This window comes from Sphaerodactylus townsendi, linkage group LG06 (assembly GCF_021028975.2).
Source record: "Sphaerodactylus townsendi isolate TG3544 linkage group LG06, MPM_Stown_v2.3, whole genome shotgun sequence".
NCBI lineage: Eukaryota > Metazoa > Chordata > Lepidosauria > Squamata > Sphaerodactylidae > Sphaerodactylus > Sphaerodactylus townsendi.
In genome coordinates this window covers 101,733,974-101,756,016 of record NC_059430.1, presented here as the reverse complement: position 1 = coordinate 101,756,016, position 22,043 = coordinate 101,733,974, and the positions used below count along the sequence as shown (strand labels likewise).

At 47.6% G+C, this 22,043-nt stretch overlaps 1 protein-coding gene across 3 annotated transcripts in view; it reads left to right on the top strand.

Annotated features, from left to right (window-relative positions):
• The first annotated feature begins 7,099 nt into the window (after positions 1-7,099).
• Positions 7,100-22,043, top strand: part of FNDC5 (fibronectin type III domain containing 5) — a 60,856-nt gene continuing 45,912 nt past the window's right edge. The window contains exons 1-2 of one of the 3 annotated variants that reach the window (XM_048500596.1): positions 7,150-7,212; positions 17,213-17,787. In XM_048500596.1, coding sequence (XP_048356553.1) covers positions 17,691-17,787 — 97 coding nt within the window. In that variant the 5' untranslated portion in view covers positions 7,150-7,212; positions 17,213-17,690. Of the gene's footprint in view, positions 7,213-16,808; positions 17,788-22,043 lie in introns of all 3 variants that reach the window. The other 2 variants (XM_048500594.1, XM_048500597.1) reach the window with 2 other exon arrangements.

Genomic DNA, 22,043 nt, shown 5'->3' with positions numbered 1-22,043 from the left:
GCCATTTGGTATGCATGGGGGGTAAAGCTGTACATGCCAATATAGTTAGTCTGGTTCTTTGATCACCTTGCGCCCCCCCCCCCCCCCCACACACACACTTAAAGAACACCTAGGTGAGGGTGGGGGGGGGGATAAGGAACTCCAGACTTGGCTTGCTGACTCCACTTTCTCTAAGGAAAGCGCAAATGCTCTGAGTTAAATGCAAAGACCCTTTCAGGTTTCTTGATGAATGACGGTCAGGAAGGGGATCGCCATGGCAACAGCCTCTGCTTGGGAAGGACCAGCAGCCATCAATGGGCCGCCAACTCGTTTTGTGGTTTTGCTGCCCGTCTAGCAGACATTCAGCTGGCGACCCCCCCTCCCCCTCCCCCTCCCGCCCCCTCCCGCCCCCTTCACAGGCTAAGACGTCGCTTCCATTTCACGCCACTGTTCATCAGGGCGAGATCCTCAGAGAAAAGAAGAAGATACCTGACCCCAGCCGATGGCGGACCGCATGAAGGGTTAAATGGCAGCCACACCCTCCTTTGAGCGATGTTGGCGCTCCCTCTGCTGGCTACCTAGGGAATAGTCAAAATGGGCAGCTGAAACTTTTCCTGGCATGGAAGTAAGCCGCATTTCTTTATCAAAGAGACGGCGCGTTTCCCCCACTCCAAGCAACTATGCTTTTCTTTATCACAAAGTCTAGACCCCCTCCCCAAAAGTGAGGTTGAGAAGGGGACCGGTGTGTGGTAGGGCTCTTCAGAGAGCTTGAAGCACAAAAGCAAGATAGTTATTTATTTTTAACGGGTTTTTTTAAACTACTAAACTTTCCTTCTTTTTGAGTTTTAATATTCCCCAGCACAAGTGCATTCAATACCTTCAAAAAGGGATTCAATTTAAGTTGTTCTAACAGTGGTATACTGAAAACCAAACCTGGGTGTAAAACCACCCAAAATACAAGTTTAACCAGAAATGGTTTTATGATCTGGGAATAATCAAAGTGTACAAACATACAGGTACAATAAAAACCAAAGCTGGGTGTAAAAACACCCAAAATACAAGTCTAACCAGAAATGGTTTTACTATCTGTGAATAATCAGAGTGTACAAGCATACAGGTACAATGAAACCATCTAATTTCTTTTCTAATCCCACTTTCTGTGCAAATTTACTTCATTCCATGCACATTTGCTGAGAAGTAAATCTCACTGGATGATACTTAACTGTGTGCAGGATTACACTACTCTGGATGAAGCTCTGCATAGTGGATTAATAGCAAACATAGCAATGGCTTATAGCCCAGAAGTCCTGCTTTCACCTTCCCTCCCCAAATGGTTCTTGCCAGAACAGAGATTCCCACCCTTTTTAACTTTGTAGGCCCCTTGGGAATTCTGATACAATGTAGGAAATATGCCAATGGGCACCAAGGTACCCAGCGGCACCATTTTGAGGACCCCTGCCCTTGACATTCATACAAGTGTTTCTTACTGCAGCCTCGGTAGAAGCATTCATCATTTGTTTAACGAGCAATTTCGGCTAATTTGTTGGTAAAAAATGCCAACTAGGTGGAACTAACCACCTATGGGGCAGGCCCGTAGCCACAGTGGTGCAAAAGAGGACTGAGCCCTGTCAAGCATTTGTCCTGCCCCTCCAATCTATACTAGAGTTGGTGTGAAACCCATTTCAAGTGTAAATTCTCTATGTAAAAAAAAGGGAAGGCGCTGAGGTTAAAAGGTGTGAATCCTGTCATAGATCTTCCACATGTGAATTCTCTATTCAAGGGGCTAGAACAGAATTAGTAGTTAGCAGGGTTGAAGGGTCCTAATTTTAAAGCGGCATAGGCTATCTGAAACATTTTTGCACTTTTCTAAATTTTTGTAATCCTAGACCTGTTGCATTGCTTATTAGATCCCTCATGCTATTCAGTTATGTTGCTTTACACCAAGTCTCCATCTTGAGTCTCAGGTACAACATTGGCAGATTATTAATAAAGCATGAACAAACAAACAAATAATGATGGCCTGACCACTACTGTACTCATTTGTCCCGGTCAATGAAAATTCTCCAGCTATGGGTCTGCTATGGGACCTGCGGGCATTAATACACTTCCTGAAAGATTCTACAAAATTTGAGGATTTTGTTCATCGGATCTTCCTACAATTGGCGGGCTTTGCCCTGAGGCTGCTGTTTCATTAAGTGCCAGCAGGTGGCGGCAAATCCCTTTCGCTTCTGCATTCGAGGGCACGGTGGTGTCCGAGCCGTGCCTGTCAGCCTCAGAATTACTTCGTGGGCAGGTGAGCTGAGCTACCCGGGTTGGCCTCAGTGGTGGGATCCAAAATTTTTAATAACAGGTTCCGATGGTGGTGGGATTCAAACAGTGGCGCAGCCGCACACACGCACCTCCAGTCCCTATTGGGGAGGTTGCTTTAGTAACCCCTTCTTGGCACTCAGGCAGGGAGGTTGCTTTAGTAACCCCTTCTTGGCACTCAGAAAAAATTAGTAACCACTTCTAGAGAAGTGGTGAGAACTGGTTGGATCCCACCTCTGGTTGGCCTGTACTGGGTGTTGCTTTCACAATTGTCTCTATGACCCGCCACTCACATATGCACATGGTTTTTCTTTCCCCTACATCTGACAGGCAGATCAGATGGGGGGTGGCCAGGATTACATTCTTAAGCTCCAGTTGCAAAAATCGCAGTGTGTTTTAAGGACATTTCTTACCGCAGTTCATAAAAACTGTAACTCTTGTTTACTGATGAAGGTCACACCATTTCCCTTTCAAAAGCAAAACCAGGCGACAGGCGGCATTCCGGCTGAGCCGTTTGAGATGGAACTCTGAATCATGGAGTGCCGGGTTTGAATCTTGCCTCTGCCATGGGCTCGCTGCTGGACTGCAGGCAAGCTGTGCTTTCTCAGTTTTCCTTCTCTAATATGGGAGTGACAGTACTGATCTAGGATTGTTGTAATAATCATTACAAAATGATTCTGGTGAAATTCGTTGAATGCTTGAAAGGTCTATTCAAATGTGCACTATTAATACTAAGTCCTTTTTTTCTTTTGAAAGAAGCGGAGGAGGTGGCCTGGAGGAATTGGCTGTTGGCTGTCGCATTCAAGGCAAAAGTGATTTAGTGAGTAGGTCTATTTACTGGTTGAAGCAAATCCCATCCATTAGTCACCCGGAAAGTGTTATTAGACTTTCAAGCCTTGGGGTCTGCTTCCCTTCAACTGTTTTAAGCAGAGGGGTCCTACCTCTTGTATGGCCCTGGCACCAGCAACTTGGTGCATGAATGTGTGACTTCCCATTGTTGTTTCTGAACTAGGTTATGAGCTTCCAGGCTGCTGTGTTTGAGAAGGAGAACTTTCCCAGGAAGGATTTTACTCTTCTTAACCAGCATGGTGTAGTGGTTAAGAGGTGGTGGACTCTAATCTGGAGAACAGGGTCTGATTCCCTACTCCTCCACATGAGTGGCAGACTCTTATCTGGTGAAGTGGATTTGTTTCCTTACTCTTCCACATGGGATCCTTGCTGGGTGACCAGGGGTTAGTCACAGTTCTCTCAGAACTCTCTCAGCCCCACCTACCTCAAAAGCTGTTTGTTGTGTGGAAGGGAAGAGAAGGAGTTTGTAAGATGAGACTCCTTATGGCTGAGAAAGATAGGATATAAATCCAAATTATTCTTTTTCACTGTGTGCGTTACGTGCAGTCAACTTGCTTTTCGTAGCCCTATGAATCAATGGCCTCCAAAATGTCCTACCAGTTTTGCTCAGGTCTTGCAAACTGAAGGTCAGGGCTTCTTTTATTGACTCAATCTGTCTCACTGTATGTTTTTTTGTTTTCTGCGCCTTCAACTTTTCCTAGCATTGTTGTCTTTTCCAGTGAGTCTTGTCTTCTCATTATGTGACCAAAGTACAATAACCTCCATAGTCATTTTAGCTTCTAGGGAGAATTCAGGCTTGATTCTCAGCAATGCAACAAGAAAGGTTGCTGAGACTGGTGTGACTCCCTTTTCCATGCCAACTTAAGTCACCTTACAGGGCTGAGGCAAGCAACTCTCTTCATTTGATCCGTGCCTACAGCTCCTCTGGATGTTATTTTTTCTCTCCTGCCCTCTGCCTGCCTTAGAATCCCATAGAGAATACAAGGAAGGCTCTCTTGTGTGTGTTTGCCAGAGGGAGCAGCTGGCTCAGTTAATGGCTTCTTAGAGCCCCTTCAGGAAAAGCAAGTTCTGCTTGTTTGCTATTAAAATTGGCCTCTGCCACTAGTAAGCAACAGTCTCCAGGATTTGAGCATTTTCTTCTCTTTCTCCTGTTCCCTTTAGGGCTGGTTGGGCATTTGAGTGCCCCTGAGCATTCAGCCAGCCCTTATCTGGATAAACCCACCTCTTCATTTGAAGAAGAAGAAGAAGAAGAGGAGGAGGAGGAGGAGGAGGAGGAGGAGTTTGGATTTATACCCCACCTTTCTGTCCTGTAAGGAGACTCAAGGTGGCTTACAAGCTCCTTTCCCTTCCTCTCCCCACAACAGACACCTTGTGAGGTAGGTGGGGCTGAGAGAGCTCCGAAGAACAGTGACCAGCCCAAGGTCACCCAGCAGGAATGTAGGAGTGTGGAAACACACCTGGTTCACCAGATAAGCCTCTGCCACTCAGGTGGAGGTGCGGGGAATCAAACCTGGTTCTCCAGATTAGAATCCACCTGCTTTTAACCACTACACCACACTGGCATAGCCATATCCAGGTGTCTGTTTCCCCATCATGTTAGAATGGGATACAGAGGCAATATTGGGAGACTAAAACAGGCTACCAAATGAAGCCTTCTTCAGACTCAGCACATTGTTGGGGTGTGGGGAAAAGCTGAGGCCCCTCAGCTGAGCTTAGCCACCTTCTGGATTCTCCTTTTTGGCCCTGCACAAGTGAGGTGCCAAGTTGGGAGAGCAAGAATTGACTTGTTAGACCTATGAGTTTGAATGTGCCTAAAATGAGTGTACAAAAGGTCTTCTCAATACTAGCAGAGGGCTGGCCACCTCTGGCCCTGCAGTTTGAGACTGCTATGGGAATGGATTAAGATCTACTTGGTCAGAGGCATCTCACAGTGTGAGCAAGCAGCATAGCGTGTGTGTATCTTATTTGCTCTGGTTTCTCTATCTCTCATTCAATTCCAGGTTGGGGTAGAAATCCAGGGGCAGAGTCTGGCGAGGATGGGGTTAAGTGGCTAGACAGGACCACAACAGCATATGATGCCACAGTGTGCAATCTTTTGAGTCTACCAGGATTCCTCATCAAGCTGGATGTTTCCAGATTAATTTTTGTCAGAATTTGTGTCCTGCCTTAGCTGCCTGTGAAAAAGGAAGGTTGGCGCACAAGGGTCAGTTTCTTTGTGGGGTCTCCAGAAAGTACAGAATTTACTGTTCTCCCTTTCTGGAAGGCTTAGAACAAAATTCTTGGGCTCTTTGTGATTTGGGGGCCTAGGAGAGTCATATCATGTCTTTTCAAATGCTCTTGGGATCCTGCTTGCATGGTCAAAAAGGGATTTTTTCCCCAGGGGTCTGTGCAGACTTTTGGAGGCCTGGCTGCCACCTTATTCCCATGAAAAGTTAGATCTGGGCTTACTAGTTGCAGTTTCAGAAACTGTCTCTCCAAGCTTCTGGTAGCAGGTTTAGGAATTCACCCCGCCCCTTGCTTGCCTTGGCCTGGATAGCCCAGGCTGGGTTGATCTTGTCAACTCTCAGAAGCGAATCAGGGTTGACTTTGGCTTGTACTTGGATGGAAGATCACTAAGGAATTCTAGGATTGCAGCATGATGTAATAGTTAAGAGCAGGTGGAGTCCAATCTGGAGAACCGGGTTTGATTCCCCACTCTTCCACCTGAGTGGCAGAGGCTTAACTAGTGAACCAGATGTGTTTCCGCACTCCTACATTCCTGCTGTGTGACCTTGGGCTGGTCACAGTTCTTCAGAGCTCTCTCAGTCCCACCTACATCAGAAGGTGTCTGTTGTGAGGAGAGGAAGGGAGAGGAGCTTGTAAACCACCTTGAGTCTCCTTACAGGAGATAAAGGTAGGGTATAAATCCAAACTCTTCTTCTTCATCATCATCTTTTCTTCCTTCAGTTTTCTCCAACAGGATAATGAAGTCTAAATCCTGTCCACAACAAGGGTCCCCCATTCTCTTTTTAAGGCACAGGTGTCAAACTCGTGCCCCTCCAGATGTTATGGACTACAATTCCCACCATCCCCTGCCAGCTTGATTCTGGCAGGGGATGATGGGAACTGTAGTCCATAACATCTGGAGGGCTGCGAGTTTGACACCTATGTTCTAAGGTCCAGGGCAGCTGGCACCAGACAGCACCTCCATCTTCCAGAGACTACAAGAAAAGCCCCACCCACGTCCTCATCTTTACAGCCAAGAAATTCTCTGTGGGGAAAAGCATGACAGATTTCTTGCCAAAAGATCACAGGTGGGAAACCGCATGGACAAAACCTTCCAGTTTGAATGGACCTAGTTAATCTGTATCCTGCCCTTCCTCCAAGGAATTCAAGGCAGCCCGGTGGTGGAGGACTGTGCTGTCAAGTTGAAGCTGACTTATGGCAACCCCGTAGGGTTTCCAAGGGAAGAGGCTAACAGAAGAAGAAGAAGTATTCTTAACCAGGGCTGACTCTGCTTAGCTTCTGAGATCTGTTGAGATCAGGCTACCCTGGATTAACCAGGACAGAAAGTATGCACTGAATTATGCCATTTTCCCTATCATAACAACCCTGTGAGGTAGAAGTGGTTGGGGGGGAGGACTGGCCCAGTATGGCCCAGGGAGCTACATGGGCAAGCAAGGTTTGTCAGGTCTCCCTGGCCTTAGTTTGAAACTTAAATCCCTCCACCCTTTCAGCTTCCTACCACTGCTGGCTTTTGCCTAGAAGTGTGTGAAGGCCGTCTTCTCTAATTCCCATCCCATGCAAAGCAGCCTCCCAAACAGGCCTCTGTTGCTAGACTGGGGGGGGGGGGGGAAGCCCAGCAAAGGAAAAAAACAGCTGCAACCCCACCCCACCAGGAATCAAGTTACCAACTGAGCCCCACTTCCAGGGGCCCTTTCTTTGAAGTAAAGCTGATGTCATTTCCCAAACAGAGATGTGGGATGAGGGAGGGAGAGGCGGAGGTCATGTCTTCAAGCCTTGAGCCCCCGGGAAATGCCCAGAGCGCAAGAGGAAGGAGAGGGAGAAAGCAGGCAGGCCTAGGCTACTGAGGAGATGGTGAGTCTTGGGAGAGGATGAGGGCTTGCTGTTGCAGTGCAGTAGATGCTATTGATGCCAGACCTGATTCTTTGCATTGGCACACCTGGGGCCTGGTCCCAAACAGCACAGGGAGCTTCGATATTATTAGTGTGAGCTGTTTGTTGGGAGTTGTTTGAGGCAGGGTGCATGCTGGATATGAATGCCGGACCCACAAAGATGCAAACCGAGAACCCTCTGTAATAACTTCTTTGTTTATACATAGACAGAGTGAGTAGGAGGAAAGGTGCCATGGTCTAGCCTGACCTTGTCAGATCTCTGAAGCTAAGCAGGGTCGATACTTTGATGGGGGATCACCAGGGAAGGCTTTGCAGAGGGAGGCAATGGCAAACCACCTTTTGTTCTCACTGGCTTTGAAAAACCCTTGCTGGGGTTGTGGTAAGTTGGGTTGCATCTTCCTGGCACTTGCATAAGACAGGGTGAGTGAACCGAGCCCAGACAACTACTCTTCAATAGGCAACAGCATCAGCATTGGAGTGCCCAGACCCCCTCCCCCCCACATCTGCCTCTTCTTCCTCTTTCTTTGGCTCCTGGATCCCCCTCCTGGATCCCCTTCAAGCACTTTCAACAACTAGTCTTATGACCCATCGATGGCCCTTGACTAGCAGACAGTTATAGTTAGGATAGTTAGGAAGGACTGGAGTCTCCTTCCCTTCCCACTTACTGGGGCAGGGACAATATTATCTAGCCTAGCTCCTTTTTAGAAGGGCACGTTGGTTGACCACTGACCAGCTGGCTAACGTCTCTAGTGCTGATTGACAGCTTTTCCCAGAGGCTGTATTTTCAAGAGTGGAATTGGCTGCCTGTTCCTTTTGCCCCACTGCCTGCTTACTGCTTCACCAGCCCCATTTCTCTGATCACGGAGCAGTTCTTGCCAGTTGCTGGTTTCCTTTTGTTTCCTCCATGGAAGCTCTTGGTGCATTCTTGGAGCTGGGAGGGGAGTTTTTTAACTGACAGGCGGAGTCTGCCTTGGCAGCTGGGGACAGGAGGCAGAAGGGGGGGACTGTGGGGGAATGAGCCTCTTGGCTTTTGTCCAAAGAACCTTCCTGCAAGGAGATTGCCCATGAATGAGTCGGAACATGAATTTTCATCAGAACTTTCAGTCTGGATCCAGATTTCCTTCATATATGAGGAAAGGGGGCTGTGTTTTTCTTCTCTGTGAAGAAGAAGAAGACGACGACGACGAGAAGTTTGGATTTATATCCCCCCTTTCTCTCCTGTAGGATACTCAAAGGGCTGACAATCTCCTTGCCATTCCCCCCTCACAACAAACACCCTGTGAGGTAGGTGGGGAGGAGAGAGCTCTGAGAAGCTGTGACTAGCCCAAGGTCACCCAGCTGGCGTGTGTGGGAGTGTACAGGCTAATCTGAATTCCCCAAATAAGCCTCCACAGCTCAGGCGGCAGAGCTGGGAATCAAACCCGGTTCCTCCAGATTAGATACATGAGCTCTTAACCTCCTATGCCACTGCTGCTCCTTCAGGTCACAGCCACCTCATGGTGACCCCATCCACAGGGCATTTCAGGCAACGGATAAGCAGAAGAGAAGAATTTGGATTTATATCCCCCCTTTCTCTCCTGTATGGGGACTCAAAGGGGCTTACAACAACCTCCTTTCCATCCTCCCCCCTCCTCCCATCCAACAAAAAGCCTATTAGGTGGGTGGGGCTGAGAGAGCTCCAAAGAACTGTGAGCAGCTGGCATATGTTGCAATGCACAGGCTAATTTAGTTCCCTGGATAAGCCTCCACAGCTCAAGTGCCAGAGCGGGGAATCAAACTCAGTTTTCCAGATTAGAGTGCGTCTGCTCTAAACCATAAGTCAGCTGTGACTTGAGGGTACTTTTCACCACCAGTTTTCAGAACAGCCACTTCACAAGAGCTCCAACTTTCAGTACTGCCTAATCCTGAAATCTGGGGTTTCACTGGCACCCAGAGACAGCTGTTCTCAGGGCGTGTGTCCCCCCCCCCCCCCGCTCCAAGCAGAAGGAACTGAAAGGCTCTGCTCCTCTGCTTTTATAAGTCGGGGTGGGGGGCTTGGGGCAGAGCTTACAAAAACAAAGGAGCCGAGGACAGAGCCTTCTGCTGTCCCCAGAGGGGAGGGCAGAAGGGACTGCTGGCTGCCGGCTGGTAGCCAGGAGGTGGGGGGAAAGGTTTGGGGGGCAGTGTGCTCAGGCTTCCTTGTCCCCACCCATGCCACTGATGACAGGGGTGGGGCAGAGGGGGCCAGAAGATGATGAGGCAGCAGGAAGTCCTGCTGTCTTCCTGGTCACGCGGGGGGCTATTTTACGCCCCCACGTGTCCAGATCAGTGGCACCCGGGGACAGAGGGTACCCCTTGTCCTTAGGCAGATACGCCACTGGCGCAAGTTATTCTGCCATTCTGTAAGACTTGTAGCTAGGAACTTCTCTCTGAAGTATCTGCCAGATCTTCCTGCTTGCTGCTCTCCTTCATAGAAACCTATTTCCCAGCCCTGATCTCTAGTGTGGCTTGGTTGGTTCCCATTGTTCCACTATGAGGTCCTCCTGCTTTGGACAGAACTGGCACAGTTTGGGGCCATTTAAATTGTTCTGGATCCTGCATGGAGACTACTGAAAAAAAAACTTCCTGCAGCAGATGCCTCTACCTCTGCTCCCTTGCAGATGAATCACTGGATCTTCAATTGGGGGAGGCAGGCAAACTCTCTTCATGCTGACCAAACCGTATGCTCAGCAGCTGTTTCCTGTTGGTTTGTTTACAAGACCTTGCCATCCCACTATTTAGACCATTCAGGCAGCTGTGAAATATCGCTCATTGTTCCTATAATGGGGCTTCCACACAAAGAGTTGGAACAAGCGAACAGGCTCCCTGGTTGTACACAGGGATACCAAGAGCTGTCCCCATAAAGCATCATCCAGATTCAATCCACATACCATATGAAAATCAAGTTCTAGCAGCTCACAGATGACCGACTGGATCTGGAATTCTTTGCCTCTAGTCTCTTCCACTTGGCCGGCCAGACCGCAGCAAAAGGCAACAGAGCTAGCCTAACTCCTGGGCAAACCCAGACAATGACCTGGGGTACCAGATTTTTAGGGATGTCAGAAAGGCAAGAAGAATATTGAGAGCCAGTGTGGTGTAGTGGTTAAGAGCAGGTGGATTCTAATCTGGAGAACCAGGTTTGATTCCCCACACTTCTCCACCTGAGTGGCAGAGGCTTATCTGGTGAACCAGATGTGTTTCCGCACTCCTTCATTCCTGCTGGGTGACCTTGGGCTAGTCCCAGTTCTTTTGGAACTCTCTCCACCCCACCTACCTCACAAGGTGTCTGTTGTGGGGAGAGGAAGAGAAAGGAGCTTATAAGCCACATTGAGTCTCCTTACAGGAGAGAAAGGTGGGTGTAAATCCAAATTCTTCTTCTATTGGCTTGAAGAGAAGGATGGTTGCAACTGATTGCTAGATTTTCTGGTCTTCTATAGCTGCCTTAATGGTATATTGAGGTCTTTTAAGAGCTTAACTATTTTCCCCTTGTTCATTTTGAACGTCTAGTAAGCGAAATGTTCATTCTGGACTTTCCCCTTTTATTTCTATTGAATCAAGGTGTGTATATGCTAAAGTTTGTCAGGGGCACAAAAACCTTGAGCCAGCCCTGTGGGGCCCATATGCCAGTAGGGTAGTAGTTGCAGTGGGCCAAGCCATAATTTCTCCTTAGAAACATCCTGCCAAGGCCAAACCAGAACTGTAACCGAGGGCACTTTCTGAGCCTCTTGAGAGCCACAAGTTTCAAAGCAGTCTTCAGGCACCTGATGTTTTAACCCAGTCTTGACCCCTTCATGGATAGTTCTTCGTTTGCTTTTATTTGCATCATGTATCTTGCGTTGCTTGCTTGAGCAACCTGCCCATCATTTGTCTTGCTGACTTCTTATCTATGTGGCACATTGAGCCATTTCTTTTCTCTCTCTGCGTGTTCTGGATCCTTCTTCCTTCTTACCTGCTAGCAAAACACAGAAGTGCTAAAAATGTGGCATTTGCTCAGCTTCTATACAAAAGCTTTGCTTGACGATCACTGAGACTCTAATGACGCATCTTGCAATTAATATTGGATTTATAATTCCTCAGGAAGAAAAGCGGTGGGCAGGCCCACAAGAGGATTCCCATTAGAGACCATGACAATGTATATCACTTGGCAGCCTAAATTGGCTTCAAAGCTTAATTCTCAGCTCTACCTGGGGGTGGGCGTGGATTTGTTTTTGAGTCCACTCTGGGATAGTGTTCTGACTACACGCTCAAGATGAGTTACCACTTTTAAATGGGATTCCCCCTCTCTCTCCTTACAGTTGAAAGTTTGAATTGGTTTAATCAATGGATTAATCAGCCCCAGTTTTAGTTGATTAATTTATGTAGCTAATTCATTGATGGGCTTGCTGGAAAGGCAAATCCTGTTGAAGCTTTTCTAGAACTATTTTTTGTTTGTTCTGCTGTGCCATAAGCAATAAAAAGGCCAATGTTTATATTGCCTTTTTATTAAAAAATATGGGTTGCTTTTATTTATTCGACAGTAAACTTTCGACAGTAAACTTGTTTTAGCAGATTGAAATCCCACCTTGTTGATTGGCAATGTGCAAATATATCGAATGCAACTTATTAATGCTATAAAAGGCTGAAGATTGAGTAGGTGAAAATTATTTATTAGGCTGACAGCTTCATCTTTGATATATATATATTTATAGATCATTTTGAGGCACTAATCTAAAGTCAGTGTGAATGCAGAAGCAGAGCAGAGAGAGGTAATCAGTTTATGTTGAATGTGGAGTAGAAGGAATGGAACTTTTGTGTAGGAAGTGTTAGAGGTGCTGCTATGAAGTTGTAAGAATACGAAACAGGGAGGCAGGAGTAGGCTATGGCCATTCTGATCAGATGTCTCAAAATGCTTCCACTTGTCTGCTGTGGCTCTTGTTTCTGCAGTGATGGAGCGTCCCCTGGACAATCTTCCCTGCATTTTCTTTGACTTCCCCCCACCCCCACCCCAAATCTCATTCACAGCTCCCATTCTCCACTCCACCTGCACAGGGTGCTGGAGAAACAGATTATTTATTTATTTACTTATTGATTTCACATGTATCTTGCCATTTCTCCCTCCATGGGAACCCCTATATCCATCTATATCCACCTCCTCCATGTCCTGTGCCTAACAACCCTGTGAAGCAGGTAAGGGTGAAAAAGTGTACAACTGACCCAAGGTCATTTCATGATCTTCCACGACAGAGCGGAGATTAGCACATGGGTCTCACAGATGTTAGCACGGCCCTGTGACTTCTGTGCTGAGGCGCTTCTGAGGCCCATTCAAAATGCCCAAATATATTGGACAAACCCATTCCTATGGTTTTTAACTCATCAAAATCATCCCAGGGTTTGTGGCCCCCCGTCTGGTTTCTTCAAGATGAATACCATGTTTTTTGGTGTCAAGTCACATCTGACTTATAGCAACCACGGAGGGGCTTTCAAGGCAGGAGACATTCAGAGGTGGTTTTTATTGCCTGCCCCTAATTCAGGTATTCCTTGAAGGTCTCCCATCCAAATACTTGCCAGGTCGACCCTGCTTAGCTTTTGAGATCTGATGAGATCAGTCTAGCCTGGGCTATCCAGCTCTATAGCAGCAGACAAAAATGGTTAAGTCCAGTTGCTGTGTGCATGAACATAAAAGATTGTACCAGGAATGAAACTTTGTTGGTCTTGAAGGTGCCGCCAGGCTCAAGCTTTTTTCTGCTGCTTCAAACCAACATGGCCACCCATCAGCTCTGCAGTTGTATGTCAATTCCTGACTTTTAAAAAGCCCCCCCCCCGCCCCCCCAAGTCTCAAGTAGAATGTGGAGGAAAAGGAGATGCTGGTCACAGGCAAAGAAAATGCCTTGATGTGGGCATGTCCTGAAAGAATCTTCACTTTTCCATCCATACCAATGCAAACACACACGCTGCCTATAATGTTTCTGAAAAAACAAAACCCGAATGAATGGATGCAGGATAAGGCCATTAGGATTTGGCAAAGCAAAATATCCATATAGACGTCACCTCTGAGTTTATAGTGAGGAAATCAGATGGTTCCACAACCCCCTACTTCAGATGAATGTATTTCAATTTGTTGACATCAAGATTAATTTAGATTCAAGTCCACTAGCATCTTAGACACTGGGGTGCTGTGTGGTTTCCGGGCTGTATGGCTGTGTTCTAGCAGCATTCTCTCTTGACGTTTCGGCTGCATCTGTGGTTGGCTTCTTCAGAGGATCTGATAGTAAGAAAGGAAAGCAAGTGGAGTATATATACCTGTGAGTAAAGGTCAACAGGTGAGGGCATCTGAATAGGAGTGGTCTGGCACTAACAGGATTTTTAAAGGATAAACTTTTGAGAGTCAAAGTTCCTTTCACCAGGCCAGTTAAGACCAGTCTTGTTGGCCTTTGTGTTGCTACCAACGTGGATCTTTTCTACTGTGGACCAACATGGCTACCCTCTGAAGCTACCAAGATGAATTTACTTACCCAGTAGACCCAGGCATTTTGTGTGTATCTTATGACACACTGTATAACAGACTTCTCTCTGTAATACACCTCTGAAGATGCCAGCCACAGATGCAGGCACAACATTAGGAACAAGATCTACCAGACCATGGCCACACAGCCCAGAAAACTCACAACAACCAGCTAACTAGAGTTTTCAAGGCAATAGACAAACAGGGGATGGGTGCCCTTGCCTGCCTGTGTGTAGTGACCCTGGACTTCCTTGGTGATTTCCCCTCTAAGTACGAACCAAGGCTGATCCAGCTTAACTTCTGAGATCTGATGAGCCTGAGCCATCAGAGTCAGGGCTTGGTGAGGCTTACAACACCATGAAACACCATAAAAACAAATCAGTTTTAATGAAATGATGGCAGCTTCTATATAATAAAGAACAGAGCAAGGACAGAGCAACCTAGAGACAAACGTATCAAATTTAATGTCTTGTCGAAGGCTTTCACGGCCGGAATCACTGGTGTGTTGTGGTTTTTCCGGGCTGTATGGCGGTGTTCCAGTAGCATTTTCTCCTGACGTTTCGCCTGCATCTGTGGCTTGCACTGCCAGCCACACATGCAGGTGAAACGTCAGAGAAAATGCTACTGGAACACCGCCATACAGCCCGGAAAAACCACAACACACCTATCAAATTTAACCAGGAGCCAGAAATACAGGCAGTCATGAAATTAAAATGAAACCACCACCACCACACTGCACACAACAAATCCATGCACATAAATTTATTTCAAATTACTTTTTTAAGTAATTTTTTTTTCTTTTGGCACCTGAAGCTTCTCAAGCTTGGCACGAGATGAATCACTGTGGGCAGCGAATTTTGTTGCTGCGCTGCTACGACAGGAGAGACGCTGTCTCTGGTTGCCACCCACCTTTCCACAGAAACATGGTTGTTTTTAGAGGTCTTAAGTTGCAGGCGGTTATGGGAGGGGGCATAGCACATCTGCTTGGCAGAACATCTGCTCTGCATGCAGAAGGTCCCGCATCCAATTCCTAGCATCTCCAGCTGAAAGGAGCAGGTAGCAGGTGATGTGAAATACCTCTGAGCCCCTGGAGAGCTGCTGAGTGAACAATACTGAGTGGATAGTACTTGGTGGACCAAGAGTCTGCTTCAGGATTAAGCAGTAAGGGACCCTGCAGGAGTCTTCAGTACACTATGTACACAGGTTCGTAGGAGAGCAGGCCAAACACACCTGCCCCAGACTATTTACAGCTTTGAAGGCTGCAAGAGCCAGCACTCTGAATTGTGCTTTGAAGCAAACGGATAGCTCTCTTAAAAAAACTGGCAAGAGATATTCTGCATTATAGCTGACACCAGCTAGCAGGCTTGGTGCAGCGTTTGGAACTGGCTGGAGTGTCCAAATGGTCTTCAGAGGCAGCCCCAGGCTGTGCGTGCCAGTCTATTCTTGGATAGCAAGGGGTAAATCCTGCCCCTCTCTAGGAAAGGCCACACTTGAACCACCACCAGAAGTTAACTAAAGGGCAACCTCTGGAGACATGGGTTCAACTGTATTACAAAGATGGGAGCCACCAGCCCTCCAACAAACTGGTTCCTCAATTGCTGGTTGACTGCATTGTCAAGCAAGAGCATGCAGATGAATGCAGATGGAGCTGCTTTACATGGAATCAGGCCTTTGATCCAACAAGGACAGTTTTGCCTCCTCAGACTGGCAGCAGCTCTTCAAAGCCTCGGTCACATCACCTGCTGGCAGATCCTTTATACTGGAGGAGCGGAGGATTGAACCTGGCAACTTCTACATCAGTAGTTCTCAACCTTCCTCATGCCACGACCCTTTAATACAGTTCCTCTTGTTGTGGGGACCCCCAACCCTAACATTTATCCATTTTACAGATGGAGAACACTGATGCAGAGAGTCTTAGGCGACCCCTGTGAAGGGGTCGTTCAACCCCCAAAGGGGTCGCGACCCACAGGTTGAGAACCGCTGTTCTACATGCAAAGCAGAGGCTCTTCCACTGAGCCACAACTCCTCATCTCAGTGTCGCCTTGGGTTAACCTGCAGTTTATGGGCCTTCATCCCACAAAATGTCTGCATCTGTGCAGAGATGCTCAAGAGAAAGGGGGACGCATACATATTCTAAGTCTTTTTTAAAAAAATCTTTATTCAAGACATTCCGTTCATCAGCCACAAAGGAGAGAGAGAATGCTTCTCTTTAAGTCCCTATGTAGCCCCCACAGCCATTTCAATGCTAAATGGCATGGAGGGAGGGACCCTGCAGGAGTCTTCAGTGGAAATGCCAAGGAGCAGCGTGACTGGTTCCCAGTGCAGTTTCCTGGTGCCATTTAGCCTAATAAGATGAGAGGAAGGTGCTGTGCCCCTGACACCCATCTTGGCTAGCCTGTCCAGAAAGAGACCATGGCTGACATTGGCAGGAGTTCCAGGAGAACCATAAGAGCCCCATCCCCCATCTTCTCTGTCTCCCAGTGAAGGTCACCAGATCAGGGTAAGCAAGATGGTCCCCAAACCAGGCTGGCAGCTGGATTGAAATGAGTCCCTCACCCAAGAGAGTGTTACGTTTCATGGCCACTACCCTTCTGAGCACCTTGGCCTTGTTAAGCTGCCCTCACTCTGTGCCTTTAGAGGATTGGGGGTTATCTCCACAGGGAGTCTGTCCCCTGTTTTTTCCTTTGTAGCTGGCTGAAGAGTGCAAATGAAATGGGGCCCTTTTGATTTTCTCTGCAAATTCCTTCAGATATTTGGGGTGGCTGGCTCACCTCCTTAGGGGGAAAAGTAAGACCAAGTTTGAAGAATCACAGACAAGGAATGTCTAAGAAAACCTGCCTGGTTTTGCTTGTCTGTTATTATGTAACCCAACGTCCCCTGATGTTTTGTTAACCCTTGCAGCGATTCCTTTCCCCCTCACCCCGCACAGTTACCCCCTTGGCTTTGTTACGTTCTTCCAAAAGGGTGGCAGGTGATTTTCTTTCAGCTGGGGAGGGAGAGGCTGGAGTTGCCGCTGCCCCCAGCCTGGAGTGCCTCCTTGCCTCCCTCTGCCTCTCCAGCCAATCAAGGCACAGAACACGGAAGGGAGCATCTTCCAGGAAGGAGGGCTGAGCGAAAGGATCGCGGGTCTGGCGTGTGTACGAAGGCGCGAGGAAGCGCGGTCGGCTCGCCGGTTCGAACCCGGGCGATCCCGCCTCGCAGGAGCGTCGTTCTCTCATCGAGGTTAAGGGCCGAGGGGCGCAGGGGCTGAAGACCCCCCTGTCGGATCCCGGAGCGTGAATCTCCGTGTGAGGGGAAGGGCGACGGGAGAGGGAGGGAGACGGATGTGGGCAGCAAAGAAAGGCTTCACGGGCGGCTCTTGTTGAAGGGAGGAGGAGGAAGGTTGGAGGGCTCTTCTCCCCCCACCCCCGCCGTCGCCACCGCCTCCCCAGCATCTTTCCGCTCTTTCTTTCCATGAATGGAGCTGTTCGCCTTATGGTGGAGACGGCCCGCGGGCGGCACGTTTGCGTTTTGCAGAGACTGAGCCGCTCCTCCAGCCGCCGCTGCCAGCACCAGCAGCACCAGCAGCAGCTCCGCTTCCCTCCGCCTCTGCCTTCCCGGAGCCCCGCCGCCTCCCGCCGCCGAGAAACTTTCTCCGGGCTCCTCCGGCCGAGGGACCGAGCCGGCCTGTCGGGGCCGCCGAAGGCGCTGCAGGAGGCGGCGGGAGCGGCGCCCCTTCCTGCCGCCGGAGAAGCCACCGACCCGGAGGCTGCGGCGGCGCCGGGGAGCTCTCCGTGGTGCTGAAATGCGCTCGCCCAGTCCAGCCCTGCGGGAAGGGCAGCCCCGCGTCTCCCCGGCCCTCTGATCTGTTGCCTCCGAGTCGCCAGCTCTCTCCTCCCTGCTTCCTCGATGCTGGATCGGGACCGTCGGGGCTGAACGAGCCATTCCCATGTGGATGCAGAATGGACCGCCGCTGGAGGATGGATCAATTGCTTCTTTACATCAATGCAGCCCTCCTGGTGTCTTTCAACTGGGCCAGCTTGAGCCTGGTGGATGCAGGTAAAGGGGAGAGAACAGGTTGTGGGGGGGTGGGGAGGGTGTTGTGGGAACGAGTGCTGGCATTAGTCACTGTTTGCCCCCGGCTCGCTCTGTCTGTCGGTGCTGCCGAGAATGGGTGTCGTTCATTTATTGATGAAGAAATTCTCTTGAACTTCCCAGACCTGTTGTATTCTCTTGCATCATTTGAACACCCCTACCCCCAAGTCAGTAGCTTTCCTCAGTAGCCCGTGCTGTATCCGTGAGACTTGAGGAGGTTGTGCAAGGGAAGGGGGGGATGTGCACTGGCTCTGAAGGGACAAAATAGCACCGCTGGAAATTTTGCAAAAAGGTTTGGACAAATTGGTGCAGAATAGATTTGCTAATCCACAACTGCTAGCCGCACTTAGTTCTGAGAGAGGCTTTAGGAGTACTATCCCTCCTACTAGGACAGCTCTGCCTTTGTTTTCCTCTTATTCAGCTGTGTTGGAGAACAGAAATCAATTATTCCTTCCATGATTATTCCTTCTACAGTTTAAATGATTAGTTGCTGTAATCAGCTGCCAGGGATGACATCTGGTTTGCTACTTGAAGAAGTGAAGTGTTGGACTAAATGGGCCATCATCTTAGCCAGCAGGATTCTTCCTGTGAAGACCCAGTTCTGTTTGGGATTCCTGAAACTTGAAGGAGTCCTAAGATTTTCACGTGAGATCTGGTTCAATTCCAAAGTGCTCTCTCGTGAAGTACTTTATATAGGTCAGTGTTCAGAAAAGCAAGTTCATAAAGGCAGCCTAAGTGGTTGGCAGCTGAAAACCCCACTGCTAACTCTGCCCCAAATGTCAGCAGCAGTTTCTCCCATCATTGGTCCAGAGGAAAAGGAGGCTTATGGATAAATTTGTTGTGATAACAGGACATGCAATAGGGCCCTGGCCCACCAACCTCCATCCCCTCCTCCAAGTGGACATCCCATAATGCTAACCACTGCCCAGAGTGGGAAGTAAACCATTAAACTAACACAATATGGCAAATCTTATGAACATTCCAGGTCTTTGGCATACCATTCCACTGTCACCTGACCCAGGATCCTAGGTGGATCCAGCAAATTCTGTTATGAGAACTTAGAAGGACTAGAGAGAGGCAGTCTCAGCAGACAGAGTCATGTTAACAGATTTATATCTTGAAAAAATATTGACTGGAGGTAGTGAAAGAATTGGGTTTTGATCTCCTGACTATGTCAGCATGTGGGTGTAAGTGACATTTGATAGCTGTAGACCATAAAGTCCAGCTCTGGTATTTTTTAGCAAAAGGAAAAATGTATAAAATGTTCACAGGGGAGGTATGATTTGCAGTATGCAATCTGGGACACCGCTTGAAAGATGAATATTCACAAAATAATACCTTTGGCACCTTAGGCCTTAGGCACATTAGTGACTGAACCCTTTGAGTAATAGAGACTCAGAGTAATCATCAAATTGTATGAAGGCCAAAGAAATGCACCGAAATGGTCATCTGATGGTCCTGAAACATTTTATCTGGCTCTGATCAAGCTATGGCAAAACTTTGCCCCAAATTTCATTCATACTGAGCAGAAGAAATCATAACAATTTAACATTCTCTCTCTCTCTCTCTCTCTCTCTCTCTCTCTCTCTCTCTCTCTCTCTCTGTGTGTGTGTGTGTGTGTGTGTGTGTGTGTGTGTGTGTGTGTCATTTTGTATGTAATGCTAAGCATAACCAGAAAGCCCTTTGGGCTGTCTGGCATCTATATTATTATGAAGTCAGACCAATATGTACAGCAAAGTACAACTCCAGCACTTGAGAATCTTGTCAAAAGAATGCAATAGATATTAGTATAGACAAACTGGCAATTCTTGCTGTGGCACATGAACTCTATAGTAGGGAGTTCTGAAAGAACTCCAAAGCAAGTCCCCTTTCTTCCCAAATAAAAGGCCCTTCTCTTATTACCTGTCTCAATATTTCAAGAAAAGGGGGGCAGGCCAGTCCATGACATTTATGACATTTTAACATCTTGGTCTTTCCTGAGATGTTCTGGTGGCTGCTCTAGTAGATTTCTAGTAGATTTCAGTGGATGAGAGTATCTGACACAGGAGACCCAGGTTACCTGGGTCATTTATGGGACTTAGGTGAGGCATTAGCTGTTGATTACCACAAACATAAAGAAAATTCAGGCCTGCTTGTGGATTCAAATCACAGAATGCCACATTTCTGTAAGGGATCTCTGCAAGGGGACTCTGAACATTATCTTGGGTTTCCCCCCCCTGTTTTTCAGAAGCTGTATTAATGAAATCTTTTTCAAACCAGTTCAGATTTATTAGAAGTGTCTTAAGCCAGATGTATCCAAATGCCACAAGAAATGTAGACTCCAACAGCGGGAGTCTTGTTTCCTCAAAAATCTTGAACATTCCCCTTTGAAAATTTTCTAGCTGTCATGGCTACAGTGGACATAATCAAGGGTATGTTTTGCCAGCAGAGGATTAGCCATTGAACTCACAGGGAAACTTCTGAGTGGGCTGCTGGCAGGCAGGAACAAGCAGAACCAAGTCCCAGCACGTCTGCCTGTGGGCTGGAACCTCTGAGCTCAGACTTGGCCAGTGGCACCAATGATGGCAGCGGTCCAAGATAAGGTAATAGGTTGATTGGCACCCATAGTTTGCACCATGGGACAGATCTGAGCTGAGTGGCCTGTGGCACCACAGGGGCAACTCAGCCTGGCCTGCTGCCGGCCCATTTTAGCTTCCCAACCCACCCCTGCCATTTGCAATCACAATGGTGAAGTAAACTCATATAATCTTGCAAGAATGATTACGCAAGCTAATCACATATTCAACACCAGCTTTCTTTTAAGTGCAGAATTTAGGTTTCTTTGGCATGGCTTGAAAGAGAGGAAGGTGACTGTACCTTACAGTGGATTATGGGGCCCTTTGACCGGAATTTCATTTTAGAAATATGTTGTAAAACACGGAGTGCATTTGTACAGCTGGAACTGATTTGAAGCTGGATGACTTGGTTGGAGATGTAGCTTCCTGTCTAAGATAGCATTGCACATGTGTTTTGTATGTGTGTATGTTTCTATATAGCATGGTGTAGTGATTAGAGTGCAAGATTAGGATCTGGGAGATCCAGGAACAAATTCTTACTCTGTCATGGAAGCTTGCTGGGTGGTCTTGGGTCTCTCTCTCTCTCTCTGCCTACCCTACCTCATAGGGTTGTTGTGAGACTAAAAGGGAGGATCAGAGAAGGATGGAATTACCTTGTGTCCCTATGGGGAGAAAGTTGCACTATAAATGAAGTAAATAATTTCCCCCTGTGTGGTGACCAGCATTTAATACCTAAATGAGCAGAATTTAATTCCTAAATGAGATGAGCAGAAATGAGCACTACTGTATAGTTATATATTCTGTCACAGATGCTCTTGCTTTTGATTCCAGATCTGTAGGATATGATTATGTCAGATTAAAAGAAGTCACTCTGTATATGCTCAGTGGCACTTCGTCCTGTGCTGCTGCTTTGCATGTTGCAGATAAAGAAAGTTCAGAAGCAAAGCTACAGCTGGCTCCTGGCTCCGGTTTCAGCCCTGCTTGTGAGATGTGCTGTCCCACTGACCAGCGGTTTCATTCAGGCTGCAACCATGGGCTTTGTCTACTCTCACAAAAGCATTTCTCTCTTTCACTTCTTAAAAGGAAGAGTAGCTTTTAAGATACTAGGTGAAGAGCTAGCATGCAAAACAAAACAAGGTTGCTAGGATGTCTTGTGCCGCCAAACACTGTCCTCCAGTTGAATGGGGTGACACGCTCTGTCTAGGCATGGCAGATTTTTTCTTTTTAGGGTCCATCTGCTTCTTGCAGTCTCTCTCTCTCTCACACACACATACAAACGTTAAAGGTGACTTTGGGTTTGACACGCCTGCCCTTGACTGATCTTGATGCGAAGGAACGTGGGACTCCGGAAGTGCCAGTGTCTGGGAGACACCATTGAAGATTCATGAAAGTGTCCTTAAAAGAAGGCAGGGAGAGAATATTACACACACGCCAAAGGCTTTTGCAATTCTAATCACTGTCCATTTCTCCTCTGCCATCTTTCACTTTATCCTTAGCTCACCTCAGATCTGACCGGTTGATGCTAAACAAGTAAATAGGATGAAATGAAGGGCAGTTTTAGTTGGGTCTCCTGAAGATTTGCACTTATACATCTTCCTTAATCATGTATGTGTTGCGGATTTGGATGTTGTCCAGAACTGGTCCAACACATACTGGGGGATTCCT